Source organism: Gallus gallus, chromosome 21 (genome assembly GCF_016699485.2).
Source record: "Gallus gallus isolate bGalGal1 chromosome 21, bGalGal1.mat.broiler.GRCg7b, whole genome shotgun sequence".
In the NCBI taxonomy this organism is placed as follows: Eukaryota; Metazoa; Chordata; class Aves; order Galliformes; family Phasianidae; genus Gallus; species Gallus gallus.
The window spans coordinates 6,129,454-6,154,998 of record NC_052552.1 but is presented as its reverse complement, the minus strand read 5'-3'; the positions used below and the strand labels follow the sequence as shown (position 1 = coordinate 6,154,998).

General features: G+C 52.8%; 1 protein-coding gene across 6 annotated transcripts in view; it reads left to right on the top strand.

Annotated features, from left to right (window-relative positions):
* Window positions 1–25,545, top strand: part of EPHA8 (EPH receptor A8) — a 58,086-nt gene that overhangs the window by 2,524 nt on the left and 30,017 nt on the right. The window contains exon 1 of one of the 6 annotated variants that reach the window (XM_015297218.4): window positions 15,691–16,012. The exons of 3 other annotated variants lie outside the window; for them this stretch is intronic. In XM_015297218.4, the coding sequence (XP_015152704.1) occupies window positions 15,928–16,012 (85 nt within the window). In that variant the 5' untranslated portion in view covers window positions 15,691–15,927. Of the gene's footprint in view, window positions 1–15,690; window positions 16,013–16,474; window positions 22,156–25,545 lie in introns of those variants that run through there. 2 more of the 6 variants (XM_040651420.1, XM_040651421.1) reach the window with 2 other exon arrangements.

Sequence of the window (25,545 nt, the reverse complement as noted above, 5' to 3'; positions counted from 1 at the left end):
CCCCATTTTCCGTATTCCCTCCCTTTTCCCTTTCCCCTTTGCCAGAGCTGTGCCCACCCCACGTCTGGATGAGTTTGGATATCCCCAAGGAGGAGATACCAAAGGTGGGAGATGTGGGGGTATGAGGACATGGGTGATTATGGGGGAATGTGGGAAGCAGTTTAGGGTAAAAAATGGGGGATGTGGGGTGGTGTTGGAATGTCTTTATTGATTTATCACTGAGAGGAGATTGGAGGTCCCTGTAGCCCAAAGGTGGGGTGCTGATCCGTAACCTCACATGACCCATAAATTGATATGACCCCATAACCCTGTACGACCCTATGTGACCCATAACCCCACTGATGCCCCCTGGACACCACGTGACCCCATAACTCTGTGACCCCTGATCCCATGTCACCTCTGGCCATGTCATGTAACCCCATTTTTCTGTATGACCCTATAACTGTGACCCATAACCCCATGTAACCCCATAACTCTGTGACCCAGCATGACCCTCATGTGATCCATAACCCCATGTCTTGACCCAGTGTGGCCATATAGCCAGCTTTGTTTGGGGTAAAGGTAATTCCTCCTAGGTATGGGTTTGCCCTATAGCACCCCATAGCTGCCTCATAGAAGCCATGAGGTGGACACCATGGGGTCTGAGCTGTGGGGCAGGGGGCTATAGGGGCAGTTATGGGGCAGTTGCAGGATACTTCTGGGACAAGCACAATTTGTTTATGGGGTAGCTGTGGAGTGCTGTGTACCCCATAATGGCTGCTGTCACCCTATAGGGAGCTGGGGAGTGAACTTCTGGGTTGTAGGGCAGTTACAGGACAATTGTAGGAGGGTTATAGGGGTGCTGTGGGGCAGCTATGGAGCAGACTCTCATCTAGGAGGGGCTGATGCTCCCTCACCTGCAGCTAGTGGTGGAACTGCCGCTGACTATGGGCTACAGGCAGTTATGGGGCTGCTATAGGGGTTGTTATGGGGGTGTTATAGGATGGCTCTGGGGTAGATATGGAGCAGACCTACACCTAGGATGGGCTGACGTTCCCCCTCATGGAACTGGTGATAGAGCTGCAGCTGATCGTGAGCCATGGGCAGTTATAGGGCCATTGTAAGTGGATTATGGGACAGCTCTGGGGCAGGTTGTGGGGCAGCTATGGGGCAGTATGTTACCCATCAAGGGTTGTTTCTCCCCTGCATGTAGCTGGTGGTGGGACTGCTACTGATTGTGAGACCCCATATCCCCCCCCTGGCCCCCACATTGCCCCCCGATCCTGTACAACCACACCATAGTGCAACTGAGGATCTGTGCCTTCCAGCCCCACCGTGGGACCCTGTGGGACCCCCCAGGAATCCCATAGCTACCTATAGAGTCCTATAGCACCATGTATTCCCCGCCACTGTCCCCCTTCCCATAGACTTCCATAACCCACCCATAACTCCCCATTGACCCCCCCCAGGACCCCTGTAGCTGCCCCGTACCTCCACAGTATTCACCCCCAGGACTCCCATAGACCCCTATACTTCCCTCCCCCCAGAGCCCCATATCATCCCCATACTCCTCCCTGACCTTCATATTGCCCCCCAGATCCTGTACAACGGCACCGTGGTGCAGCTGGGGATCTGCGCCTTCCAACCCCACTGTGGGACCCCATATCCCCCCCCCCCCCCCCTCAGTACCCTATAGCCACACTGTAGCCATCCCACAGCCCTGTAGCAGACCACCTAGAACCTCCCCCCTGGTTCCCCATGGCCCCCATATTTCCCCCCTAAGACCCCTTTGGCTGCCCTGTAGCCCCTCAAGGACCCCCCTGGGACCCAATAGACCTCCCCTATAGCCACCCTAGCACCTCACAGAGACCCATAGTCCCTATAGGGCATCCAGCCTTGCAGCAGGGGGTTGGAGCTGGGTGATATTTAAGGTCCCTTCCACCCCAAACACACAGCCCCGGCACAGCCCGTGGCCCATCTGGTGGAAAGAACGCAGCCGCGGTGGGGAACGGGGAATTTCCCAGGGCTGGGGACAAAAGGGTGGATGAGGACTGCAGACACCCGCATTGTGAGTAGGGCTGAGGCACCGGAGGAAAGTGTATCTTTAAAAAGCGGATTATCTGGTTAAACAGAGGGCAGGGGGCTGGGCCAGGAGATAATGGGGTGTCTGTGACAGCTTTATTAGGAAGTGCCTAACGTCGGAGCGATTTCATGGCGGGGCTCAGAGTGACGAGTGGCTCCGGGAGCGCTCCGGTGACGCTGTCAGATGGGCTTAGGGACAACCGGCCCCTCTCTTTGCTGCAGGAGACAAAGGGAACAGCAGGGACCCGCAGCCCGCCGCCTGCCTTGAGTCCATGCAAAGGGTGGGATCTGCTCTCTTTGCCTTTTTTTTGCAGGTTTCCCTCACGCCATCCTTTGCATTGCCGTCTTCTTTGGGGATGTAATGCATGCAGGGCATCTGTGGGACTGTAGGGTGGTTGGGTTGGAAAGGACCTCAAAGATCACAAAACCGTAGGATGGTTGAGTTGGAAGGGACGTCAAAGGTCATGGAACCAGAGGGTGGTTGGGTTGGAAAGGACATCAAAGACCATCCCAATCAGCTCTCCTGGGGCTGAGGGTGGGATTGATAGCCACTCCAATGCCCCAAGCAGCTCCTGTCACCTGGGCTCCCTGCAAGAAGGGGACAAGCCCTCGGGCCAGTGAAGATATGCCATACTTGGCCCCACTGCTTGGCTTCCCCTGGTGCCCTGACCTCTGTCCTTCACCAGCGCTGGGACTCAGACCTATGAATGTGGGGTCTGAGGTGACGTGCTGCCCCATTGCTGGCCACGACCCCAAGCTGACACTGGCACTGATACCACATCGCCTTTCCAAAATGCACTGAGCCACCAAAAAGGGATCTGAAGCAGCACGTATCGGTGTGCAGGGTCAGCACGGAGCTCCCCATACACAGATTTTGATGCACGAGCCCCAAATTGGCTGTTTTCCCCCCAAAACCTGCCGTTTCCTCCCCACCCACCCCACAGCCCTTCCCTTCCTGCACCCAAATCCCACCGCCCTCTCTTTCAACTTTTCCCCTCTCTCCTTCCCCCCCTCTGTAACAAATCGCCGAAAAGAGGGACGAGAAGAGGCTCCAATGACAGATGGAGCTGCTGCTGTCATCTCTCTTAACTGTCACCGAGAAAATCACACGGCGGCCACTGAAATTCAAATTAGAGTTTCGCTGAAGCTGCTAAAACTCATCAAAAGATATCTTTGAAGTCCACTGGCAGGCCGGTCATTTCTTTTAAATTAGTCCCTGTTGAAAATGAAATTGCAGGGAGTTGGTGTATTAGCATACGGGAGTGCGAGAGACGGCACAATGCTGCCTTTCCGGGGAGCAGAGGCAGTTCGCTCCCGCACAAAGACCACGCTCTGATTGCATTAGGATCAATGAAAGGGTCATTTCAAAGCTCCCCGTTAACGGGGCTGGGCTGATGCTCGGGGGGAAGGCAGAGCTGTCCCCGTGCCCTCCTAGCCAACCTCCCGGCTGCGCATCGTGAGCCCGTGTTAACGAGGAGCTGCCTCGTTAGTGGAGCCAGTATGATGATGATGAGTGGGGTCCCTCTTAGCTTGGCCAAGGAGCAGTGGTTGGCTGCAATGGGGTGGTGGCCAGTGGCCCCAGGAAGGGCTGTAGCATAGAATCATAGAAACATCATAGATTCATGGAATGGCTTGAGTTGGAAGGGACCCTAAAGGCCATCTGTTCCAAACCCCTGCACTGAGCAGGGACACCCACAGCTCCACCAGTGCTCAGAGCCCCTCCAGCCTGACCTTGGGTGTCTGCAGGGATGGGGCACCACCAATGGAGGTGAATGAGCATCTCCTATTAGTATTTCCCAGCATGGACAAAACTGGGTTGATGTCCAGCTCCAGTTCAGCCCAACCCACATATCTGCCCAGGAATGTTGTCTGTGAGGATGAGGGCTGTCTTTTCTCTTTCATTGCCCTTCCCTTCCTTTCCCTTCCTTTTCCCCTCCCCCTCCCTTCCCCATTGCATGATACCATCCTGCCCTCCCCAGGGGGCTGAGCACAGTGCTTTGCCCACTATGGGCCCTCCCGCAGCCCCACCACCCATCCCAGCATGCCCAGTTTCCTCTGCCTTCCCCAGAACTCTGTGCAGCAGCTTTTCCACGCCAGCTGCTGGTGGATAGAGCTGTTCCTGTTGTAACGGAGCTGATGGGATGGGGCTTTGAGTGGCACCATGTACACTCCTGCATCTTCACGCATCGTGCCTTCAGGATCTCACACAGCTCCAAGAGGGGTTCAGGGTGGGCCAGCAGCAGAAGCATTTTTCCCCGTGGTCTTGGCTTGCTCCTGGTGCTGGGCTGCATCTCCCAGCCTTGGTTGGATCCAACACACAAAGTGTTTGGATGGGGTGGGGACCCTGAAGCAGAACCTGGGCATTCCCTCAGCAGACAGAGAGGTTTGGGCATTGCGTCCCTGTGTGTCACATGGGGTTGTGAAGTGGAGTGGAAGGAGGGAATGGGAATGTGTGTGCCACACATGGACCCAGCAGACACGATGGCCAATGGGCAGCACACGTTGGGAGGTGAGGCTGCTCTGTTTAGACCTGCTTGCTTCTACTGAGAGAAGATCCCAACGGTGAGCTCAGAATGAAGGAAATCCATGTAAAGCCTCGATGGGAGACTGCATGGCATGGGGGTATCAGTCAGTGGTCATCTCTTCAAGTGGTGACAAAGAGATGTTGGTGCCATTATGAGGTGATCTCTCGTGATCCTGCTTACTGAGATCATGGGCTGTGCTGCTGCCCATTGGAGTATCTTCGTGTCGGATGTCCATGGCTCCAGTCATCCTTCTCGAGAGCTTCTCCTCAACCAGGGGCTTTATGCCCTTGAAATCCTTCTCCTTTGCCATGGGCTGTTGCTAGCAGAGGGCAGAGAGGTTTTATGGTAGGGATAGGAAGGGAGAAAGGACATCTCTCCAACACCTTGCTCAAAGAAGGGTTTGTGGCAGCCGCCAACCAGTTCCAGTTGTTTCCTTGGTATTCATGGAAAGGTTTATCATTCATTAGGGTCTGGCACCAACCTCGGTGTGGTGGTAATAAACCCGTGCCTCACAGGGGCAAATCCTTGGCAGAAATGGAGTGACTGCACCACAAATGCTAATACACAGCTAGAAAATGAAGATCCCTTTAATGGTACCCAGGAAAGGAGTAATGCCCTCTGGGAGGATTAATGGCAGAGCAGCTCGGTCGGTGCTGGGCAGAGGGAACCATGTGCTCACCTCTCCGCTGGGGCCTGACGTGCTCTCTGCTGTGGGTCTGCTGTGATGGATGGCTGTGCTCCTGGAGCCGCACATCTCCTCAGGCTGGGATCCTGGAGTGAAGTCTGGCAGCACCGCTGGGGTCTGCCCTCCGGCTCAGCACTGCAGGAGTGAGGGGACAGGTCAGAAAGTGCGTAGGTCTTATTTTCCCATCACAGAGATAAATACACTGCTTGTTAATGGGAGCAGAGTTTGGGAAGGCTGTTGCAGAGCTTGATGTTGAAGGTAAAGGCGAATCATAGGATCGTAGAATGACTGAGTTTGGAAAAGACCACTAAGATAAGTCCTACCATCAACCCATGGCCACTGCACATACTGGGTCACTGCTTTCCTTCCAGAAGCAGCTAAATTCATCCACATAGCAGAAATAACACCCAAATACTTCCACCAGTGGTTGGAGGATCTCCCTACCCACAGTTGGTTCCACATTGGCCAAATCTACTATGCTCAGATGAGCCCTTTTCCATTGCACTGACAGAATGAAACCATGGCTCCCACTCTTGACATCTCCAGGACTACCTTCCCCAGGTGGGCCATCCATCTGCCTTGTCTCAATTCCATTGCCGATGGGACACAACCCCCAAAATAAAGGCCAGGTCCTACAGTGCCCTACAAAAAGAGCTGACCTCACCTTCGAGATGCAGCCATCCAGAGGGCAAGTGAGTGGAAAACCTGTAATGTGAGGAACTGTGAGGGAGTTTTCCATCTCAGAGTACCAGGAAATGTACCAGGAGAAGTGGAACCAATGCTCATCTGTCAGTCATACAAGCATAGACTTTAAATCTCCTGTCTTTTAGCTTAAAACCATTTCTGTCAAAGCACAGCCCAGCTCTAAAGGATGAGATCCTGAACTTTTGCTTTCTGACAACATCCAGAGCGGTCACTTTTGAAATGTGGAGACGTATGAATCCATGTTTGTTTTTCAAAGAATTGTGTTTGTCCAAGCCAGCCGTTTCATACTGACAGCTTTGAGATCAGCAAATCAGAGTTTCCTTTGAAAAAATTCACTGTGGCCATCCATCCATCCATGCATCCATCCATACATCCATCCACCCACCCATCCATCCATCCACTTACCCATCCACCGATCCATCCATTTATCCACCCACCCACCCATCCTCCAATAGCCTTCATGCCACGGAATACCTCAAAGCCCACTGGATCCCCAGTTACACAATCATCTTGTTCTTCTCCCACCTCCTCAGTCATCCTTGTGTTCTGCTGTAGTATAGGAGGCATTGCTGAGTGCAACCCCAACCCCAAACCCTGTTCTCCCTACTAGGGATGGAGGCCTTGGTGGCCTTTGGTACAGCCAATGTGTGTGCAGACTGCTAATGCCAGAGTCCCTTCCCATGAATCCATCAAGCAGTGACGGGGCCAATCGATATGGGGGCTGCTCTTTAGCAGTCCCTGGCAGGGAGCAGCAGCCCTCCCGGTGCTATCTGCCAGGCAGGCAGCCGCTTGTCTGCAGGATGGATGAGGGGATAGGCTGACAACGGGTGTCTCTTCCACCTACACACCTAGACTGCTGCCATGGTCACAGCAGGGCAGGCTGCAAATGGATGGGGACAAGGTGCAGAGGACGGCTCACGCACTGTGTGTGTGCAGCTTTGTACTCATGTTTGTGCAGCTTGAGGGTGTGGTGGAGGGCAGCATGCCCACCCCCCAGGGCTCTGACCCTGAGACTCCCCCAGGGCACAGTGGGACACAGCAGGGAGCAGTATGATGCCACCAGCATCCATGTGGTTGTGTGCAACCCCACCATCAGCAGCAGATGGGAACCAGCATGTAGGCAGCACTGTGGGGCTGGGAGCAGGGGAGGGTTTAACTCAGCATCCTGGATTTAAATTGGCTTAGTCTGGCTTGTTGCAGAACCCAAACCAACAAATGCCTTATGATAAACCGAAGCCACAGCCGCTGCAGCTACCAACCAGGCTTTGCTCCCAGCAACACCACGTCTGCCTCATTGCAATGCTTCTGGATATCTCCATCAGCCTTTCTGAACTCTGGTTCCCCATGAAAAGTCCTCTGGGAAGGTGCAACTTCTCCGAAGCACTTGTTCTTTGCATGCACAGACCATTTAGATGGGATATAAAGAAGAAGATTTTTGTAATGAATGGTGAGGCAGTAGCACAGGTTGCCCAAAGCGGTAGTGGACCCCCATCCTTGCAGACACCCAAGGTCAGTCTGAAGGGACTCTGAGCACTGACGGAGCTGTGGGTGTCTCTGTGCATTGCAGGGAGGTTGGGCCAGATGGCCTTTAGGGTCCCTTCCAACTCAGACCATTCAGTGACTGATTCTCTGCACACTACCCATGGTGCCCCCTGAGCTGTGCGGTCCAGCCTCCCATCAGCAGCTCTGCACTGGCAGCAGCTCCTCCATGGGGCCCGTCACTGTCAGCAGACAACAAAGAGGCTCCGACATGCTGCTGCTCCTGAGCAGGGATGGGCTCTCCCGGGACTGCCTTGGCTGCCTTCCCCGACTTGTCTGGGCTTTGAGAACAGTTCTATGAGAGTGCTGCCAGCCCAGGAACCTCCTGACAGACCCTCGGTGCTTTGCTCCAGTGGGATTTCTATTCCCAGCAGCACATGTGCCCCTGGGACCCTGCTCCTGTCCCCAGTGCCACAGGCCCTAGGCATGAGCACAGGGCAGCATGGCGCACGGACATGCAGAGGTTTGGGCTGGGGAAGAAGAGACACGGAGAATAATGGAATCATAGAATGGTTTGAGCTGGGAGGGACTCTAAAGGCCATCTGGTCCAACTTCCCTGCAGTGAACCCACAGCTCCATCAGTGCCCAGAGCCCCTCCAGCCTGACCTTGGATGTCTGCAGGGATGGGGATCCTCCACTGCTCCGAGTGACCGGTGCCAGTGCCTCACTGCCCTTACTGCACAAAACTTCTTCCTTACATCCAATCTAAACCTCCCCTCTTTTAGCTGGAAACCATTTCCCCTTGTCCCATCACAACAGACCCTGCTGAAGAGTCTGTCCCTGTCATTTTACTGAGATCTGTGGCAGCAAATCCTCTCCCTCAGCTCCTGAATGCTCACCTGGATCCCTCACCAAGCTGGGCCTTGGCCATCACACATGAGTGAGGACTCTCAGGTCTTCATGGCCTTCCAACCAGGAGTACCACCACGTCCGGACACTGACGGGGTAATTGCAATATTGTCATGACATGAAGGAGATCAAAGGCTGAGTGCAGGGGAGGTGGCAGCGGTGGTAAGAATGACATGCAGTTTGCATTTAGAAAGCACTTAAGAAGCAATTATCCAGTGCTGGGAGCCCTGGCCAGAGAGTGTGGCTCATGTATTTTAATGCCTATTTCAAAGAGATGAAGATTGGTGCCCAGCGGGAGGGCCGGCAGTCGCAGCAGCTGTGTGCAGTTTGCTCAGGGCCAGGCTGCACTGCAGCAGCCTCACGCAACGCTGCAGGTTCACAGTGCCACGTCCCCTGTCCCTGCATCCCCTGCCCCACTGCAGCACGCTGTGCCCTGCATCTCCTACCTCGTGGGCACTACTGGCAGTAGGCGGACTGGATGATCTTCGAGGTCTTTTCCAACCTGGCTCCAAACCCTACAGCAGATCCCTCTGCATCTGGGTTCAGTGCCTGGCATGCACCTGTGCACTGTGCAGCAGCCTGTGGATTCCTCCTCTCCTGCAACGCACCAGACCTCAGTGCATCACCGCTGCATTGCTGGGCTGCAAGAGATGGCTGCGTGCTCTGCCCATGGAAAAACCAAGAGTGGAGGTTCCTCCCTGCCCAACTCATCCATGCTCCCCCTGCCCATCAGAGCAGGGAACTGCCTTTCAGGCAAGGTCGTCGGATTTAGGGCAAAGTGGGACAGGCTGCGATGACTGAAGATAATCCCAGAGCTGCAGGGATATTCATACTGATCCCAAATCACAGTTCTGATTTCAGTCTAAGCTGTTTGTTTTCTCTTGCTGTCCCCACGCACAGCAGCACCCACTGCAGTCCTTTCATGCTGAGCTGAAATCAGCTCTGCTGGAGCTTTAGGGCTATAGGACATCTGTCACCCCTGGATGTGGGCTGTCCTCAGCTCCTCTCTTCTGCTGCACATAAAGTAGTTGCAAAGTCTTTGAGAAAAGCATTTTCTGACCCCACATGGACAGGATAAATGCATTACTTTCTTCAGGACATGGAAAAGCCTGAGAGATGGTGGCCTGGCCAATGCACTTGCCTTGCTTCCTTTAGGGAAGGCAGGACTGGTGTAAATGTGCAAATGAAGGAGAGAAGAGGACTCAGCTCTCCCAACCACTGTGCCAAAGCTGCCCTGTACTCTGCTCTGTTTCCTCATTTCTAGTGCACTCAGACCTTCAGCCACTTCATTTAACAGTCTCTGGAGCAGCCACATTTTGTTGTGAGCAAAGGAGAAAAATGGTCTGGAATTCCCCAGGCTCAGACGTGTCACAGGCATCTCTGCTGCTAAAGACAGCACTGCAAGTGGGCAGGGAGACATAATTTCTACTTCTCTGGTCAGAGCCTTACACCTCCCCTCCAAGCACCTCACCATGTCAGTTCGCATCCTCAGCAGCACCTTGGCACCAACGCCAGCTTGCAGCCCACCTTCCCTGTCCAAGGTACCGAATACACTGCAGAGATGAAATGGAGCTTAGGGAAAGCTGCGCGGCCACAATCTCCACTCTCCCTATGCTTGGGGTGCAAATCTCAGGTGTGATCACCACTACTGAGCCATCCTCTGTGCTCGTTCCCCTTGGAAGCAGAATATCCTGAGTCGGAAGGGACGCGTAAGGATCACTGAGTCCTACTCTCCTACAATGGACAGAGACGCCTGCAGCTTGATTGGTTGAGCAACAGGTTGCAGTACAAGGGAGGGCGCTAAGGCAGCACTCTTATTTTTGGCACTGGCTGGTTCTGAACCTTTGATTTCTCTGGAAGCTTTCAGGTGACTCACAGCACAGAAATCCAACACACATCGGGATGCTGTGGGAAGAAATGGAACGTATGAAAGACATAGTTTTAATCTGAGAACACTGAAAGGAAGAGGGATCTCGGAAGAGCTCATGACTGATCTGAGGCTGGAGAGAGAGATGGAGGCAGGGAGGGCTGCTTGCAGAGCTAACTCCAAGCAGAGCGATTAGAATTTGCAAGGCAGCAGAAGTCACCCTGTCCGGAGTGACAACTTTGAAGGGTGAGTAGCAACGTTGCTTTCATGGACACGGTTGAAAACACTTGACACCACCTGAGTGACCCGTGGCAGAGATGAGAGCAGATCTGAAAGTAGGAATGAAGCCAACACAGCGCCTGGAAGCTGTATGCACTGTGATAAGCAGTGGAATCAGTGCCCTGCATACTGGAGGAAGGCAGGAAATGCAGGAGCACACAAGCACCAGCAGATGCGCAGGGTGGATAACGGGGAAGGTGATGATGTTATTAGCTCAGGTGGTTTCTTCAAAGGAGCTCAGGATAGTGCTGCTGTAGAAGGCGAGTGCTTAAATCTGAAGGCCAAGGTAACTTGCTTTGCTTTAAAGGTGTATATTTCAAAGTAAGCCAGAAATTATCTCATCAACAGGCACTTCTTCAGACAATGGTGGGGGTCAGGGAGGGGGTTGGCTTTTTCTCCCAGGTATCAGTGGTTGGATGAAAGGGAATGGCCTCAGGTTGTACCAGGGGAGGTTCAGGTTGGATATGAGGAACACTTTCTTCTCCAAAAGAGTGGTGATGCACTGCCACAGCTGCCCAGGGGGGTGATGGAGTCAACATCCTGGAGGTGTTCAAGGAATGTGGAGACGTGGCACTGAAGGACGTGGTCAGTGGGCATGGTGGGATGGGTTGAGGTTGGACTGGATGATCTTAGAGCTCTTTTCCAACCTTAATGATTCTGTAATTCTATGAGGATCTGACCCACGTGTGCCATTGACTGGAGAAGATCCTGTTTCTGCTAGCAGCATCGTCCATGTCCCAAGACACAAATGCTGTAACCAGGGGACCAGAGGAACAAAAGGTGCTAGGGAATGTCCTCCTGGATAGGCAGATGAAGGGAACCATGGGCATGGAGTCTGGTGCTCTGCTCACAAAGATGTCAGTGTTTAAATTGGGATGAGAGATCGTCAGTGTCAAATTCAATGCCTCCCTCAGGGTGCGCTGAGACCTGGGTCACTCTGTTATGAAGATGGATGAGTAGACTGATCGTAAAGATGGCTGGGAAGACAAGTGGTCCAAGGGCTGGTGCCTAGGTGGGCTGAGATGCCCATTCAGGAGACAGTGTCCTGCCTTGCAGGCAGAGCAAGGCTTGGCTGGCCTCTCGCTGGCTCTTGATACCACATGTGAAGCTGGTCAGCACAACTAAGCTCAGGTGGGCACAGAACTGCCCAGTAACACTGTAAGGTCCAAGCTTGGCTTTGCCAAAGAACAAAGACTGCATTGAGATCATGCATTGTCCTTTCTAGAATGCTGCCCCATTTCAGAGGTGAAGGCCAGGTTTATCTACACCAGATTGCTGGCTTTGAGCCCTTCTCTCCATTTGAAATATAGAGCATGTTCTCCCTGACCCTTTGCCACCTACCCTTGAAACATAGATTATTTTCCTGACGATTTCCAAGTGAATCTGTTAATTAGTTCCTGAGACAGTATTAATTAAATATGAGCTTTTTACACAATTTCAATTTGTTTGTTCATCTTCTGCTGACCCTTGAACTAACAAAGGGCTTTTCACTGACCCCTCACATCCCACAGGGAGTTAAATCTCAGTGAAATAAGGTGGGGAGGTGCATGTCTGAAGAAATCAGGCTGCAGTTCTACGAGGTTACCCGAGGTAAGCAGGTTATTTATGACTTCGTACTATAGCCAGACCAGAGATAGTTCTTCCCAAACAGTCTTGCATCCAACATCCCACACGAAGGAACACAGCTCCTGGGCAGGAGACAGGCTCCAAACTGTGTGCTGGCTGGAAGAGAAGATCATAGAACCGTGGAATCACGGAATAATTAAGGTTGGAAAAGACCTCTGTGATCATCCCATCCAACCATCCACCTGCTGCCAGTACTGCCCACAAAACCATGTCCCTAAGTGCCACGACCTTGGCTTGGTGCCATCCTTCACCGTTGCCAGCCCCACTTTTGCACGTTGGCGGCCCGATCCCAAATTTCTGAAGGCAGTAAAAAAAACAAACGAAGGCAGAGCTGACCTCCCTGAAATCACACCCCCAGCATTCCAAACAGGGTGTGAGCCAAACAGGGTGCCTGGAGCGGCGAGCAGTTGTACTGTCAGCTCATCCCTGCCCAGTGCACCCTCCCTGCAAAGGGGCAGCCCCGGCTGTGCTCTGAAGTGGCTGTGGGTGTTCCCATGTTTCTCCCTATTGTTCCACCCATCACTCACCCTGTTTCAAACGGAGCTTTGTTTGGTTATTTTGCAGTTTCGAAATTAATTTTGGAGAGCGTCTCATTGTAGGCTTTCAAAAGGATTACACCCGTGTCTGCCCGGCTCTATAATTAAGTCTCTTTGAGATTTCCACTTCCAGCAGAAACAAAGTGCCTGTAATAAAGCTGGCAGTTTTGGCAGCTATCAGTGCACTCTGTCTGCCCTGCAAACGATGCGCACTGGACGGAGAGGTGGGACTTCAGCCTCTGGTCCCATCTTGTCCTGTCCTTCCTCTGTGGCTGCTGACTCTCCGTGCCACGGGCAGCGTTAGGATATTTTTGGCTGCTTTCAAGCCCCAGCTCCTGGAGGCATGTGATTATAACAGCAAAGCCTTTGACCTCGGTGGCCGTGCAGAATGGAGCCACAGGCTAGAAAGTGCAAAGCAAAGGAGAGGTAACAAGAGCAACGAGGTGTACTTGCGTCTCTCCTCCCATTTTAGTGCCTGCTTAATGGGCTTTGTTTCCTGGAGTGCCTTTGAAGCGCTTGGGCTTAACTATTATTGCATCTCCGCTTTTTCAGCCAGCAGAGCTGAAGTTTGAATTGTTTGGGTTGTCTGTGGAGAAATCCAGAGCGGGCTGCCCCACGCCTCCTCTGGCTGCCGGAGCTGTGAGCTCCATCAAGGCATGAGCAGGTACGTCCATGTGGGCAGCACCAACGTGGCAGGGCTTGGAGCTGCTTCGCCACAAAGGTGCCCAAGAGGCCGTTGCTTTGCAGCAATATACAGCCCCTGTCCCTACCAGCTCTGCAGCAACTGTGCACCCACCTTAGGGAGTGGGGACTTTGTTCCACTTCAGCAAGACAAAAAATAGGCAAGAAGGCAAGACCAACCCCGGCACTCCTGGATAAAAGAACAGTAATGCCATTAATATCCAGCAATCAGAATTTCTTAGAGAGAGAAGAGTGCTGCATCCCCTTCTCTCCTGCTCATCCCTTGCTTGTTTAATGAAAATCAGAGACAGCCATTAAAGAGCTGCTTAGCATTTCAATACGTTTAATATCCTCACTGATAAGGGAACGATGGGTATTACCAAAAGGCCTTTCTTAAACTCTCCCCTTCTGCAGCTGGTGCTCCTGGCTTGTGTTTGTCTCAATTCCAATTCCAAGCCATCTCCTTCAATGAGGAAAAATTATGATAAGATTATTATTATTATTATTATTTTAATTTAAAGGATATTAATACGCAGCATGACAAGGAAGAAAGGCATGCCAGGCCTGCACAGCCCTGACCTTAATTAATTGGGGGCTGATTGCTCAGCTGGTCAAGGACCTCCCACAGTCATGCTACGTCACTGCTGATGCTGAGGGCTGGCCCTCACCAGTGGCATCCACAGAAGGCATCAAGGGAGAGTTCTGTGAGGGAACTGTGGGGCCATGAGGGAATTGTAGGGCCATGGGGAGCTGTGGGCCATGAGGAGCTGTAGGGTCATGGAGGAGCTGTAGGACCATGAGAAGCTGTAGGCCATGAGGAGTTGTAGGGCCATGAGGAGCTGTGGGCCATGAGGAGCTGTTGGTCCATGAGGAGCTGTGGGGCCATGCGGAGCTGTAGGAAGGCAAAGCCAGGGATCACATTAAATTAGGACCCTTCCTCCATGCCCCTTCAGGCTCGGCATGCAAACGCTCCCACTCACACAATGCATGTGCTGCGGTACTCAGGACACACTGAGCACAGTACGGTCCTCTGCTGGGACTCAGCACCCCACTGCACCCACCACTGCACACATACACACCTCCTCAGTTCTAGCGATGCTTTGGAGAGGTCTCCCGATCCCCAGTTCCGGGCTTGTGGCATGCTGGCTCCTGCAAAGCCCCTGTATGCTCTGTAATGGGGCCCAGCCATGGCAGTTTGTCTGCATCTCAGCGAGGCCAAAGGCCACGGGGACCCACGTTGCTGGGACACCTGGGGCTGGGGGGGCACTGAGGGACAGGAAAGCCCGTGTCCTCAGCTGCTCAGCGATCCCACCCTGCGATACCACTGATGACAGGACCTCTCCAGTGCTGTCTGCGGGCGGATGGCTTTCTCAGGCTGCCAGAGGGGAAACTGAGCCGGAGGGACCCGATGTGCCGAGCTGTTCCCAGGTCCTGGTGATGAGTGCTGCAGACGCGTCCCTGCAGGCACAATCCTCTGCTGCTGTGAATGGGGAATTGTTGGCACCGGGCTGTGAGACGGGCTGGGAGCTCCTCAGGCTGCAGTGATAGGGGGGTGCTGGCAGTGCCATGGGGTGCTCCTGGTGGGATGAGTTTGACCAGGGCTGCGATCACAGATTGCCCTGCCCAGCCATGAGTGAGTGGATAAGGACACCTCCGGTGGCACAGGTGGAAGCCAGCATCGTAGTGATTACAGCTGGGTATCAGCGATTGCTCAGCACTCGGATAGAGATGCTGTGGTGGCAGCTGGAGGGGATCTGGCAGATGCTGAGTGTTGAATGCTGAGCAAGGCATTCACCTGGCTTGGCAATGCCAGCAGCTCCAAGCAGGAGGGGTGCCCGGAAGGCAGCAGGGAGATGCTTCATGCCCGGGCAGTCCTGACCTCATTTAGGGCCCCTTTGCCCACTTGGGTGGGAGAACTGCTGGGGGTCTGCATCCTCCCAGGCTCTGCTCTGACGTGGCACCGAGGCAGGGGCTTGGCTGTCCCCCCGGGCCTGGATGTGTAAGGGGAACACATGCAATGGGTTCTCATCCTCCTGGTGCACCAGAACTGAAGGGCAACCCCACCTTCCCTTGTGCCTGATCCTGACCGTGTGCCCCCTGTTTTGCCAGCCAGAGGGGAAACCTCTGAGCAACTCTGTCCCCTCTGACAGCTCCTCCATCCCACGGGCCGGGCCGGGACAGGCAGCATGGCCGCAGCGCTGGGCTGAAGGTTCGGCTTTCACAGCAGCCGAACCAGAGCCACAAAGGGGGATGACCGGGAGCACAGCATCGAGAGACGGGGGGATGGCCGGGGGGGAGCGGGAGCCCGCGGTCGGGATGCTCCGGCTGAGTCCAGCGTGTGCGTGCGGAGCGGGAAGGGGGGCTCGCTGTAGAGCCCACCCACCCCATTGGCTTGCGAGCGGTGACAGGCAGGCTGCGCCCTCCCCGCCGAGCCGCTCGCCTGTGTGGATGCGAGCAATGTGCGCAAAGTGCCTTTGCATGAGCCGGCGTGTGCCGTAGCTCCGGGCGCTCGCTCGCAAAGGTGCCGAGACCACCGCGGCAGCCCCATCCCGCAGCTGGCGGCCCCACCGGACCATGGCATGGGCACAGGGGGACCTGACGTCCTCGCTCTCCATCGTCATCGCTTTGGCTGCCTGCCTGTCCGCCACCACCAGCGAAGGTAGGACGTGGGGTGGCCCTGGTGCTGTGGGGCAGCGTTTGGGGGGGATGTATGGCTGCGGGTTTGGATGTGTCAGTGGGGTTTGTTGTCAGGAGGATCTCACTCTGCTGGTCTTGGCATCTCCCCGCTCTCAGGGGAGCAGAGCTCCGGGCTCCTGCCTGCATGAGTTTGCTGCTCCAGGAGCTTCTGCACAGTGGCTAAACTTCGGAGCTGGGCAGGACTCGATCTCTGCAGCAACACCTGGGAGCTCTGCCCGGCCTTCCCCTGCGAGGGCTCCGCCGCAGCCTGCAGGGGTGGCTGCGTGGTGGACTGGGACCGTGCAGACCAGCTGAGCTGTGGCTGTCAGCTCAAGGTGTGCTGGTGGGGCAGAGGGGCCGCGGGTGGGCGAGGGAGGGCTGTGCAGGGGGTGCGTGTGGGAGTGGGTGGTGGGAGCTGGAAGGGCTCAGGTAGGAAACTTGTCGTGAGGGAAAGGGCTGTGAACTTCTGAAGTGGGAAGCAGGGATTGGGGCAGGGACCATCTGCCAGGATCTCAGTGTCGGTGCTGACAGGCCTGCACCTGGCTCCCGGCTGTGCTCAGCCCCGGCCCGTGCTGGCTGTGCAACCACTGGCTCAGGCCCCCTCGGAATGGCAGCGCTGCTCCTGCTGCCTGTCATCCGCTCGCTCATCTCCTTCCGTGCTGGCAGTGGTGTGACTGCTTCCCAGGGCTGCTGATCTTCATCACCCAGAGATCTGCCGTTCCCACTCCCAAGCGTGTCCTTGGCACTGGCAGCAGCATCCTTCCTCCCTTCTGCTATGCCCGACAGCCGCAGCAAGCCCGGTGCTGGTGTCCCTGCCGTGATGGTGGTGGCATCCCTCCCTTCTCCTCGCTGCAGCTCTGATGTCCTCCTGCCATGCCGAGGCCCGTGGGCTGTTTCATGCCCTTTGCAGCGCCCGGCAGGGCTGGCTTCCTGCTGCTATCTTCCAACACACAGCCCTACCTCCCCTCCCATCCGTCATCTCTTCCTTACCTGTATTACCCATTTTTAGCTCTCTGTTACTCCTACCCCTGCTTGCTGGCACTTCTCCTGCTCATTTCCCACTGGCTTTCCTTCCTGCCCTTGCCTCAGGCACTCGCTGCTGGAGGTGGGCTTCGTGGGATGAGGAGTAGACCCCAGCCCCCCAAGCCCCTTCTCCATGCTGCTGCCCCTTGCTCAGGGTCCTGTGCTCCCCCAGGCTCCCAGCATCAGCACGGGAAGCTCTGAGCACAGCATCCAGCCTGACCTCATCTCACCCTGGCCATGGACAGGGCATGGGAGGGGAGCTAGACCCTCACCTTCGGCTGCCCCTACTCTTACTGCTGTCCCCACGCCTGCCCCAAAGCAAAGGCAAAACGCAGATGTGTGGAATGGCACAGTGTTGGCCCTGGCTGTGCTGTGAACGGGGTTGGGGCCTCCTGTAGTGATATCTGTGCTGGGCTGGGTTTCACGGGGTCTATGGGGATACTTGGGTGCTGAAGTGTGCACCTGAATGGGAAAGACTGAGGCTTTCCCCAGGATATTTGGAGAAGAAAGCTAATGTGTGGGGTGAGGGATATGCAGGGCTCTGGGGGGATGTGGCAGATGGCCTCTGGGCTGTGGGGCTGGGAATGGCAGTGGGATGGCGTCAGGAGGACATGTGGGGTCCTGCAGATAGCCAGTGGTGTCCCTCCATATCCCCCAAAGATATCCACATTTCCACAACCCTGGGCACGGCTCCATGGTGGTACAGGAGGATTTTGTGTCAGCTGGGCCCAACCAAAGGGGCAGAGAAGCTTTCACAGTGCTGGCAGTGTGGCACACAGCAGTGCAGGGCACTGGGTCAGAAGGACAACAGTGCCTGTACCGGGGCCACTGTGGGGCTGCAGGCTGAGGCCAGCACTGGGCTGGCATAGGGCTGGCATGGCCTTGCAGCCTCCTGCCTGTGCTGGGCTTCAAAGAATCACAGAATCACAAGTTGGAAAAGATCCATAAGGATCATGGAGTCAAATGCTGACTCCACACAGAACCGCCTAAAAATCAGAACATAAAAAATCAGAATCTATGCCCACAGCCAGGGCAAACCGAGGTGCTCGCCATGGCCGTGATCACACATGGTTACTCAGCCTGAACTCCAACTCTAACCCTGACCCCAAACCTAATCCTAACTCTAACTCTAACCCCAACCCTAACCCGAACCCTAGACCTAGCCTTAAATCTGTAACCATAACTTTAACCTAACCCCAACCCTAACATTAACCCTAACCATAACCCGAACCACAACCACAACCATAACCATAACCGTAACTCTAACCCTAACATTAACCATAATCATAACCATAACCATAACCATAACCATAAACATAACCATAACCATAACCTCAGCGCAAGAGCTCACAAAGCCTTTCTCTTCCCTGCAAAGCTGTTTTTTTCTTTTTTTTCCCCCAGAATGTTTCAAGCTATTTATTTTTTTTATTCCATTTACTCATATGTTGTTTTTTGCAGTCAGTACCATGGGAAAGGGAGTGGGCAGTAAGTGGGGATCGCAGGTCTATGGGAAATCCCCACAGCTCGGTGTGCTGGCCATTGCAAAATAGATTGAAAGCCAAAACTCAGGTATTTCCTGGAGAAGAGAAAATCTGAAGGGTACTGAATGGCCTCAGTGGGAAACATTTGGAAAAACTCAAAAAAAAAAAATTGGTTTGAAATCGTTGTATTGCTTTGCATCTAAAAAGAAGTTATAATAATACATATAATAATACAGAAATAGTGCAGTAGAGTGAAATATTGAGAGTATATACACTGAGGCGCAGAAGCGAAAACATTCATGTGATATTTTATAAGACATCACGTATCAAAGTTAAATAATAGAAAACGAAATATCTTCGCTGTGTTGAAACAGGATGGGAAGAGCAGAAATTGCCACAATTTTGAGCTTGGTGCGCGCGCGACAGAATTGTGTTTTCTGCCGGAAAATGGCACTTCACATCCCGCTGTGGGGCTGGGGTCTGCTCCCACTCACTGTAGGGCTGACACGGGTGGGGGACCTCGGGGTTTTAGGGCATGTAGGGAGTGTGGGGAATGGTGTGAGGCGTAGGACTGAGCAACATCACCTCCGAAATGGCTGAATGTGCGGGAGGAGGGAAAACGTGTGGCAGGGGAGAGGGAAAAAAAAGGAAGAATTGGAAAAAATAAATAAGTAAGGTGGGGTTCGGGATTTGTGCAAACAGAGGGGAGAGGGAGCGTGGCCACGGGTGATGGAGATCCTCGCTGGTGGTGATGGAGGAGGTGGAGGAGGATGGGAAACCCAACGTTTCCCTTCGCCTCCGCAATCGGGGCCGCCGTGCGGCGCCGAGGAGGGTTTGTGCCAATCTCCTCTGCTAATCTCCCGATTGTAATCTCATTAATTGCCCCTCTGCTCAAACAGAAAAAAAAAAAGAAGAGGTAAAACTCATCCGTGCCTTTATTCAGAGCTCCTTTGCTAACCCTTCTGCGGCAACGCCGAAGTCGGGGCTGCGGGCAAGCAGAGCACTGAAAGGCAGAGGAAATCCTTTTGCAGTTGTGAAAAGACTTTGAGGATGCTCTGTTCCTTAGCGGGAATAGGAAACGAGAGGGTTTTGGTCTATGCCGACTTCGGGTGGTGGTGGCGGGGATGGAGGGGCATCGCTCCGAGGTGGGGAGCGGATTCAGGTTGAGTTTAAAAAATAGAAATAAATCAGGTTTTTCAAGGCGTCATTTTTTTTGTTTGGGCTCAGAATGCTGCTAGAAAGCAAAGACTCGTGTGATTGTCAGCGAGCTCAGGGCGTGCTGCTATCCCCGCCTTTATTTCCTCTATTTGTAGTTTTCCAAACTTCTGGAAAAATCAAACGCCAACATTTGCAGGAAAATTTGCAGTGCACAAAATGCAGAAAATGCACTTCCTTTCTGTATTTTTGGTGTTCTTTTTTTTTTTTTTTTAAACCCACATCCTCAGATCTTTATTTCCCGAGGTCCTGAAGGGCTTTAGGTACAGCGAAAACAAACGGGAGCCCATTTTGGTGAGGGCAGAAATGGATCTGATAAATCAAAATCGAAGTACAGCAGAAAACACGGTCTATCCCTACAGGGATGGAAGGAAACAGGGAAGGAAATTTATTTATTTGTTGATTGCTGAAAAATTACTGGAGAGAGAGGAAAAAAAAAATCCGAAAAAAGAAACAGAACAAAACGAAACAAATGCCTGTAGCTGCTCAGGCAGGAGGGGAGCACCCGGCGTGCGGGATTTGTGCCGTGATCCCAATACCTCCGCTCTTTGTTTCGGTCGGGTCCTGTGCCTCGCTGCAGCCCTCGGTGCTCCTTTATCTCCCAACGACTCCATTCATATGATAACTCTATTCTTGCCCTGACTGTTTTTGATAGTTGGTTCTCCCAACCCGGGCTGGTAGCATGACCAACACTCAAAATTGCTCTTCTGCCCCAGAGAAGCAATTAACCCGTTCAGCCCTGGGAGTGAGCAATGGGATTGTGCAGGTGTATTTCCTGAAAAAAAAAAAAAAAAAAAGAAAAAGAAAAAAAAGAAAAAAAAAGAAAACAACCAAAATTCACCCGTTGCACTCAGGTAGGTGTATGGTACTTATGGTCATAAATAACCACCTACAGGACATCGTCATTTACGGATCTGGTCTGTCCACGCCGATAAACCCCAATAGATTGTGTTTGCCCAGAAAGGTACGCAACATTTATCTAAAGTCAGAAAGCAGAACCATCACTTCCTTTAATAATTTGTTCCAATGGCTCAGTGGTAAAAATAATTGGACCTTTTGTGTTTGCTTTTTCTTTTTTTTTTCCCTGATACAAATTTGTCTGGTTTCACCTTCGAGCCATTGGTTCTTGTTAGGCTTTGCTCGCGCGATCCAAAAGCAACCCATGGCCGCGGTGCCTTGTACCCTTCATTACAACTAGCCCAGGAGCTCCATAAATCCCTCTCTCAAAGGCTTTTCCTCCAGCCTGTTATGCCTGCACCTTCTGCTCTATCTCCACTTTTCCATGTTGAGGATATCGGGTGTCTTAACAGTGCGCGCAAAGCACGAACAATTCATTGGGATTGAGCACTGGGGCAGCGAGTGCTGACTGTAGGCAACCACCAGCTTCAAGCTTGGTGATTAATTCACCCAGATGATGAAGTCTGATGAGGAGGAGAAGCCTCACAAGTCTTATTAGGAGGAAATTCTGTTAGGAAATTCCGCTGTAAGATTTTTAGCCCTTTAAAATTCTGCCTCGCAGGAAGAAGTGTTCTGCCCCATCCTCTCCAATGTTTTTAGGATTTGTATTTTTGTCCATGAAAATGTTCAGTTTTAGAAAGCAGTTTTTAAGTAAGCAAAGTAATTGTCGTTAAAGGAATTAGCTTGTTTAAATTAACTCACTGATTAACAAAGAGCTAAACGTGATTTAGACAACGGGTATGAAACTGAGAGATATCCTCAGAGAAATTAGGAAAAGCATCTGACAACCTCAACTGCTTTCATCCAAACCGGTCCAAGTGATGCAGGTAATCAAGCACGCCAGCAAAAATAACACATTTTCTTAATGGATATTCTAGGGATAAACCTCCAGTCTTTACCAGGGCTGCTGGAGTGTAGGAGTGGCAGTGGTGTAGGCAGTGGGATGAGCGGGGTGGCTGCTGCAGGAGGCTGTAGGGTTTGTTTTGCTGTTGGGCTGAGCGCATGGGGCCACGTCTGCTGAGTGAATACATTCACATTTACTTCTTATTTCATCCCCCCCCCCCCCTTTTTTTTTTTAATTTAAAATTGCTAGAGTGATGTCCTGGAGGGCTATGGCCAAAATCCTCCATCCCGGAGACTTTCAATGCTTGAATGGACAAGACCCTGAGGAACCTGATCTGAATTCCAAGTTAGCTCTGTCCAGCACAGGGGGTACAACACAGACTCCCCCAGGGCTGAAAACTCAAAGCCTTTCCTGTGTTCTTTGACTTCATTTTCAGTTTGTCTGGCTTTGGAAACCCAGATTTCATGGGGAAGTGGGCACAGCAGTGAAAGAAGTGAGCAAGTTGTATGCGGCATTGGTCACTGTGAGCGGCATGGGATGCTCAAAAGGACCCTGTCTGGGGTAGGAGATGTAGGCAATGCGAAATCCCAGACAGGCTGCAAATAGGTGAGTGGGAATGTGGTGTGCAGACATGGAGTGGAAGTGCTGAGACAGAGATGGAGTACACTGGGGTTTGCTTGGTATGAGCTCATCTGCCCAGAATAGCTGAAAGTGTGGATTCACTTATACCCAATACATGTGAGGGGAGAGAAGGACAAGTCAGGGCTGATGTGGGCACCACCCCTAAGGGTCAAGGGTGGGAACGTCTCCCCCAGGACTGGAGACAAGGGCTTGCAAAGCCCTTCCTGATGCTGCGGGGACCCAAAAGCTGCCCTTTCCCCATCCTTGCTGTGCTCACACTCCTTCCCTTCACACACATCGGATGTTTCCATGGAGTTCCTTGCCTCCCTGACCTTTCTCACCCCCCTTCCCCAGAGCCTTCCCACCTCCTCCTCGCTCTCCTGCCCTGAATTACAACGAGCCCATCCATCCCATAGCCCTGCGGTAGCTCCATCCCCTCCGTCCGTGGGCACAACACTCGTATTCCAACATTTCCTATGGGTTATCTCCATTCAGAGCTGACTGTGTGTGCCATACACGGGGATGTGCACGGCTGCCCTGGCATTAATTTGCGTTGCCTAAGCCAGCACGCCCAATTAGCCCCGGTGTCCCACTGCACACGAGCATCAGCAGTGAGAAACACCAACATTTCATGTCTATATTTTCTCACCTGTATTTTCAAACAAGAATGCTGTTTGGCTTTTGATGGCTTTTGTGTTGATCTCTTTTTTTTCCCCCATTCTTGAATGTCAAGATTTTTAGCCTCGGAAATACTTTATTCAGAGTGTTTTGTTTTGTTTCTTTTTTTTTTTATTATTATTATTATTTCACATTATCTCACGACATCTCAGTGCTACCACAGGTTATGCTCTCACACTGCATATTATCCTTTATGATACCACGCGGGGTCTGGAAGGATCAGGTTGATTATTTTATTTTTAAAACCCGAACTGCAGCTTTTTTTGTTAGCACAGATTGAACAAACAAGCTTTCTTCCTGCATCAAAGTATTTTCTGCTCCTGGTCTATTGAAAAGGGGTGACCCTCTGGGCAGACCTTGCAGGCGTTGCTGCTCCCGACGCAGTAAAAAAAAATAAATATATAGATATATAAAATTAAATACAGAAAGTTCACAGCGATAATCCAAAGGTCTGACAAGAAATCCTGCAATGGGAACTGGGGCACATCCAAACACAAGCGCTGCTTTTTCACGGCAAGAGTTTGAAAATGCTTCTTTCTAATCTATTATTTTCATCCTGATTTTGGTGTTTCCAGCGAGGTGAAAATCCCATCTTCGTGCTGGGTTTGGCGATCTCTTTTCTATTCACCCCCAATGCTTTCCTGCATTTCCTCTCAGGGCAGCAGAGGCCATTGGGTCCCGGTGTGAGCATCGTCCCCGCTGTGTCGCGGGCAGACAAAGCCTGCACTGGTGCTGACCCACATCCATGGAGCACAAAATGCCCTGCCCTCGGGCTGGTGTCAGGCTGGAAGTGCTGCTGTCTCAGGAAATGGGAGACTGAAAACGAAGAGTCCCGTCCTGTCTCCCCCCATGCTCCGAGGCCAGGAGGACACAGCTTTGCTGTGCCATTTTTCCCCCCTCCCCAAGTTTGGAGGGGTCACAGCTGGCTATTCAGTGGGCTGGTGGATTAAACGGTGGGATACAAATAGCTGACCCTTCCTGGCCCCACCTGCCCCTCCAATGTCCTGCCTGAGATTATGGGAAATGAAAGCCGCTGCCTCTTGTTCCACTCCTGCCAGGGAGCCTCTCCCTGCCCCTTTCCCATAGCCCCGCCGCCATCCCCGCTGAGGCCAGCCCTCCCCACGCTGAGCAGATTATGGCCATGGGGTGCCGTGGGGTGGGCAGAGCCCTACGGGGTGCACAGGTTGAGCCTGCCTGTCCTCGGGTGGTGGGGAGCTGAAGCATCCAACCGTACTGCTAGGGGTTTAATTATCGATGCAAAAGGCGTTGTTGGGGGGGGGGGGGAACCTTGCTGTGAATCTTGGGAGGCCTTTGAAGTTGTGATAGAGAGGAACTGAAGCCCAAGGGAACGGGGCTGCTCCCACTGACCCTTCCTCCCCACGCCTGCGCTACAAAGCCCACCGCCTGCGAGGGAGACCGTGGAGTAATTAGAGCAAGGATCGCAGCGGGTTAACAATTATGAGGGATCTCTGAGCCCTCTTTGGTCCCCCACTGGTTTTCTGGATTCTGAGGCTTAGCATGTCCCCCGATGTGCTGCTGCCCCACCGTGCACCCCACACTGGGCAGCAGCAGCTCCCACAGCACTGCCCGTGTGCTGGGTCTACTGGGCACAGTGATGCAACGTGTGGTCACAAGCCCGAGTGTTGGGAAGGACTTGGGAGCCCTCCCTCTGCAGGGAGGGATGTCCATGGGCAATGGATATGGGGGTGCAGGCAAAATGTGCCTTCCCTGGATGTGAGCTCCTTTCTCACAAGCGGGGACTGGAATTTGGTAGATGTGAATATGGGTATGAATCTGGAGGAGATAGGTCTATAAATGTAGATGCGAGTGTATATAAATAAGCATGCGTATACATAAATGTATATCTACTTTCAGGCATACATATATCTACTTTTTGACATATGTACACATACACGCATATCTACTCTTTGGCTCCTGCATGGATGAGATTGCAGTGTGCGTTAATCGCACCGCATTACACGGCGCAACTTTTCAAGTAGGTCTCCCTTGCGTGAGACTCCATCTCAACACCCCAGTTTGCGCCAGGGAAGCAACCTTGCAGCTCTGTAGGTGCTTCCATTCGAACGGGCAATCAGACTTGACAGCTCTTCCATCAGTGCGAGAATTCCCCCTGACACCTCCTGGTGTTTTGGCTCAATACGCCGAGTCAAAGCCAAGGCGCAGAATAGTGGAAATCAAAATGGTGCTCAGGAAAAAAAAAAAAAAAAGAAAAAAAAAAGAAAAAAAAAAAAAAGGAGCTTGCAGTTTGAGACTGATACATGCGGACAGTCCATAACATCAAACAGAATTACCCAGCTGTAGGATAGAGGTCTCCCAAACCAGCAGGTTTTCTGAGAAACATTTCGGCTGAAAGGGGCCCTTTGTGATGGACTTGCTTGCCCTCCTGCATCAAGGCCCCAGCCTCCGGGGGAGCGATTGTGGCTGGGACATCACCCGCAAGGTGCTGGATTGGGCTCCCAGTTGGGTTCCCAGCTGGGCTTTGGGAAGGAGCACGGGGAGGGAGCCAAGGAGGGCTGTGAGGACTCTGCCAGCTAAGCCAGTAATTGCCTGCAGTTAGGGCTGGAGCTCAGCACCAGGAGCACGGCACAGCTCCCTGCAGTGCTTTGGACCAACCACACTGCAGACCACGCTTCAGTACTGTGCGTGGTAGCAACATGATTGTCTCAGAGCTCACTG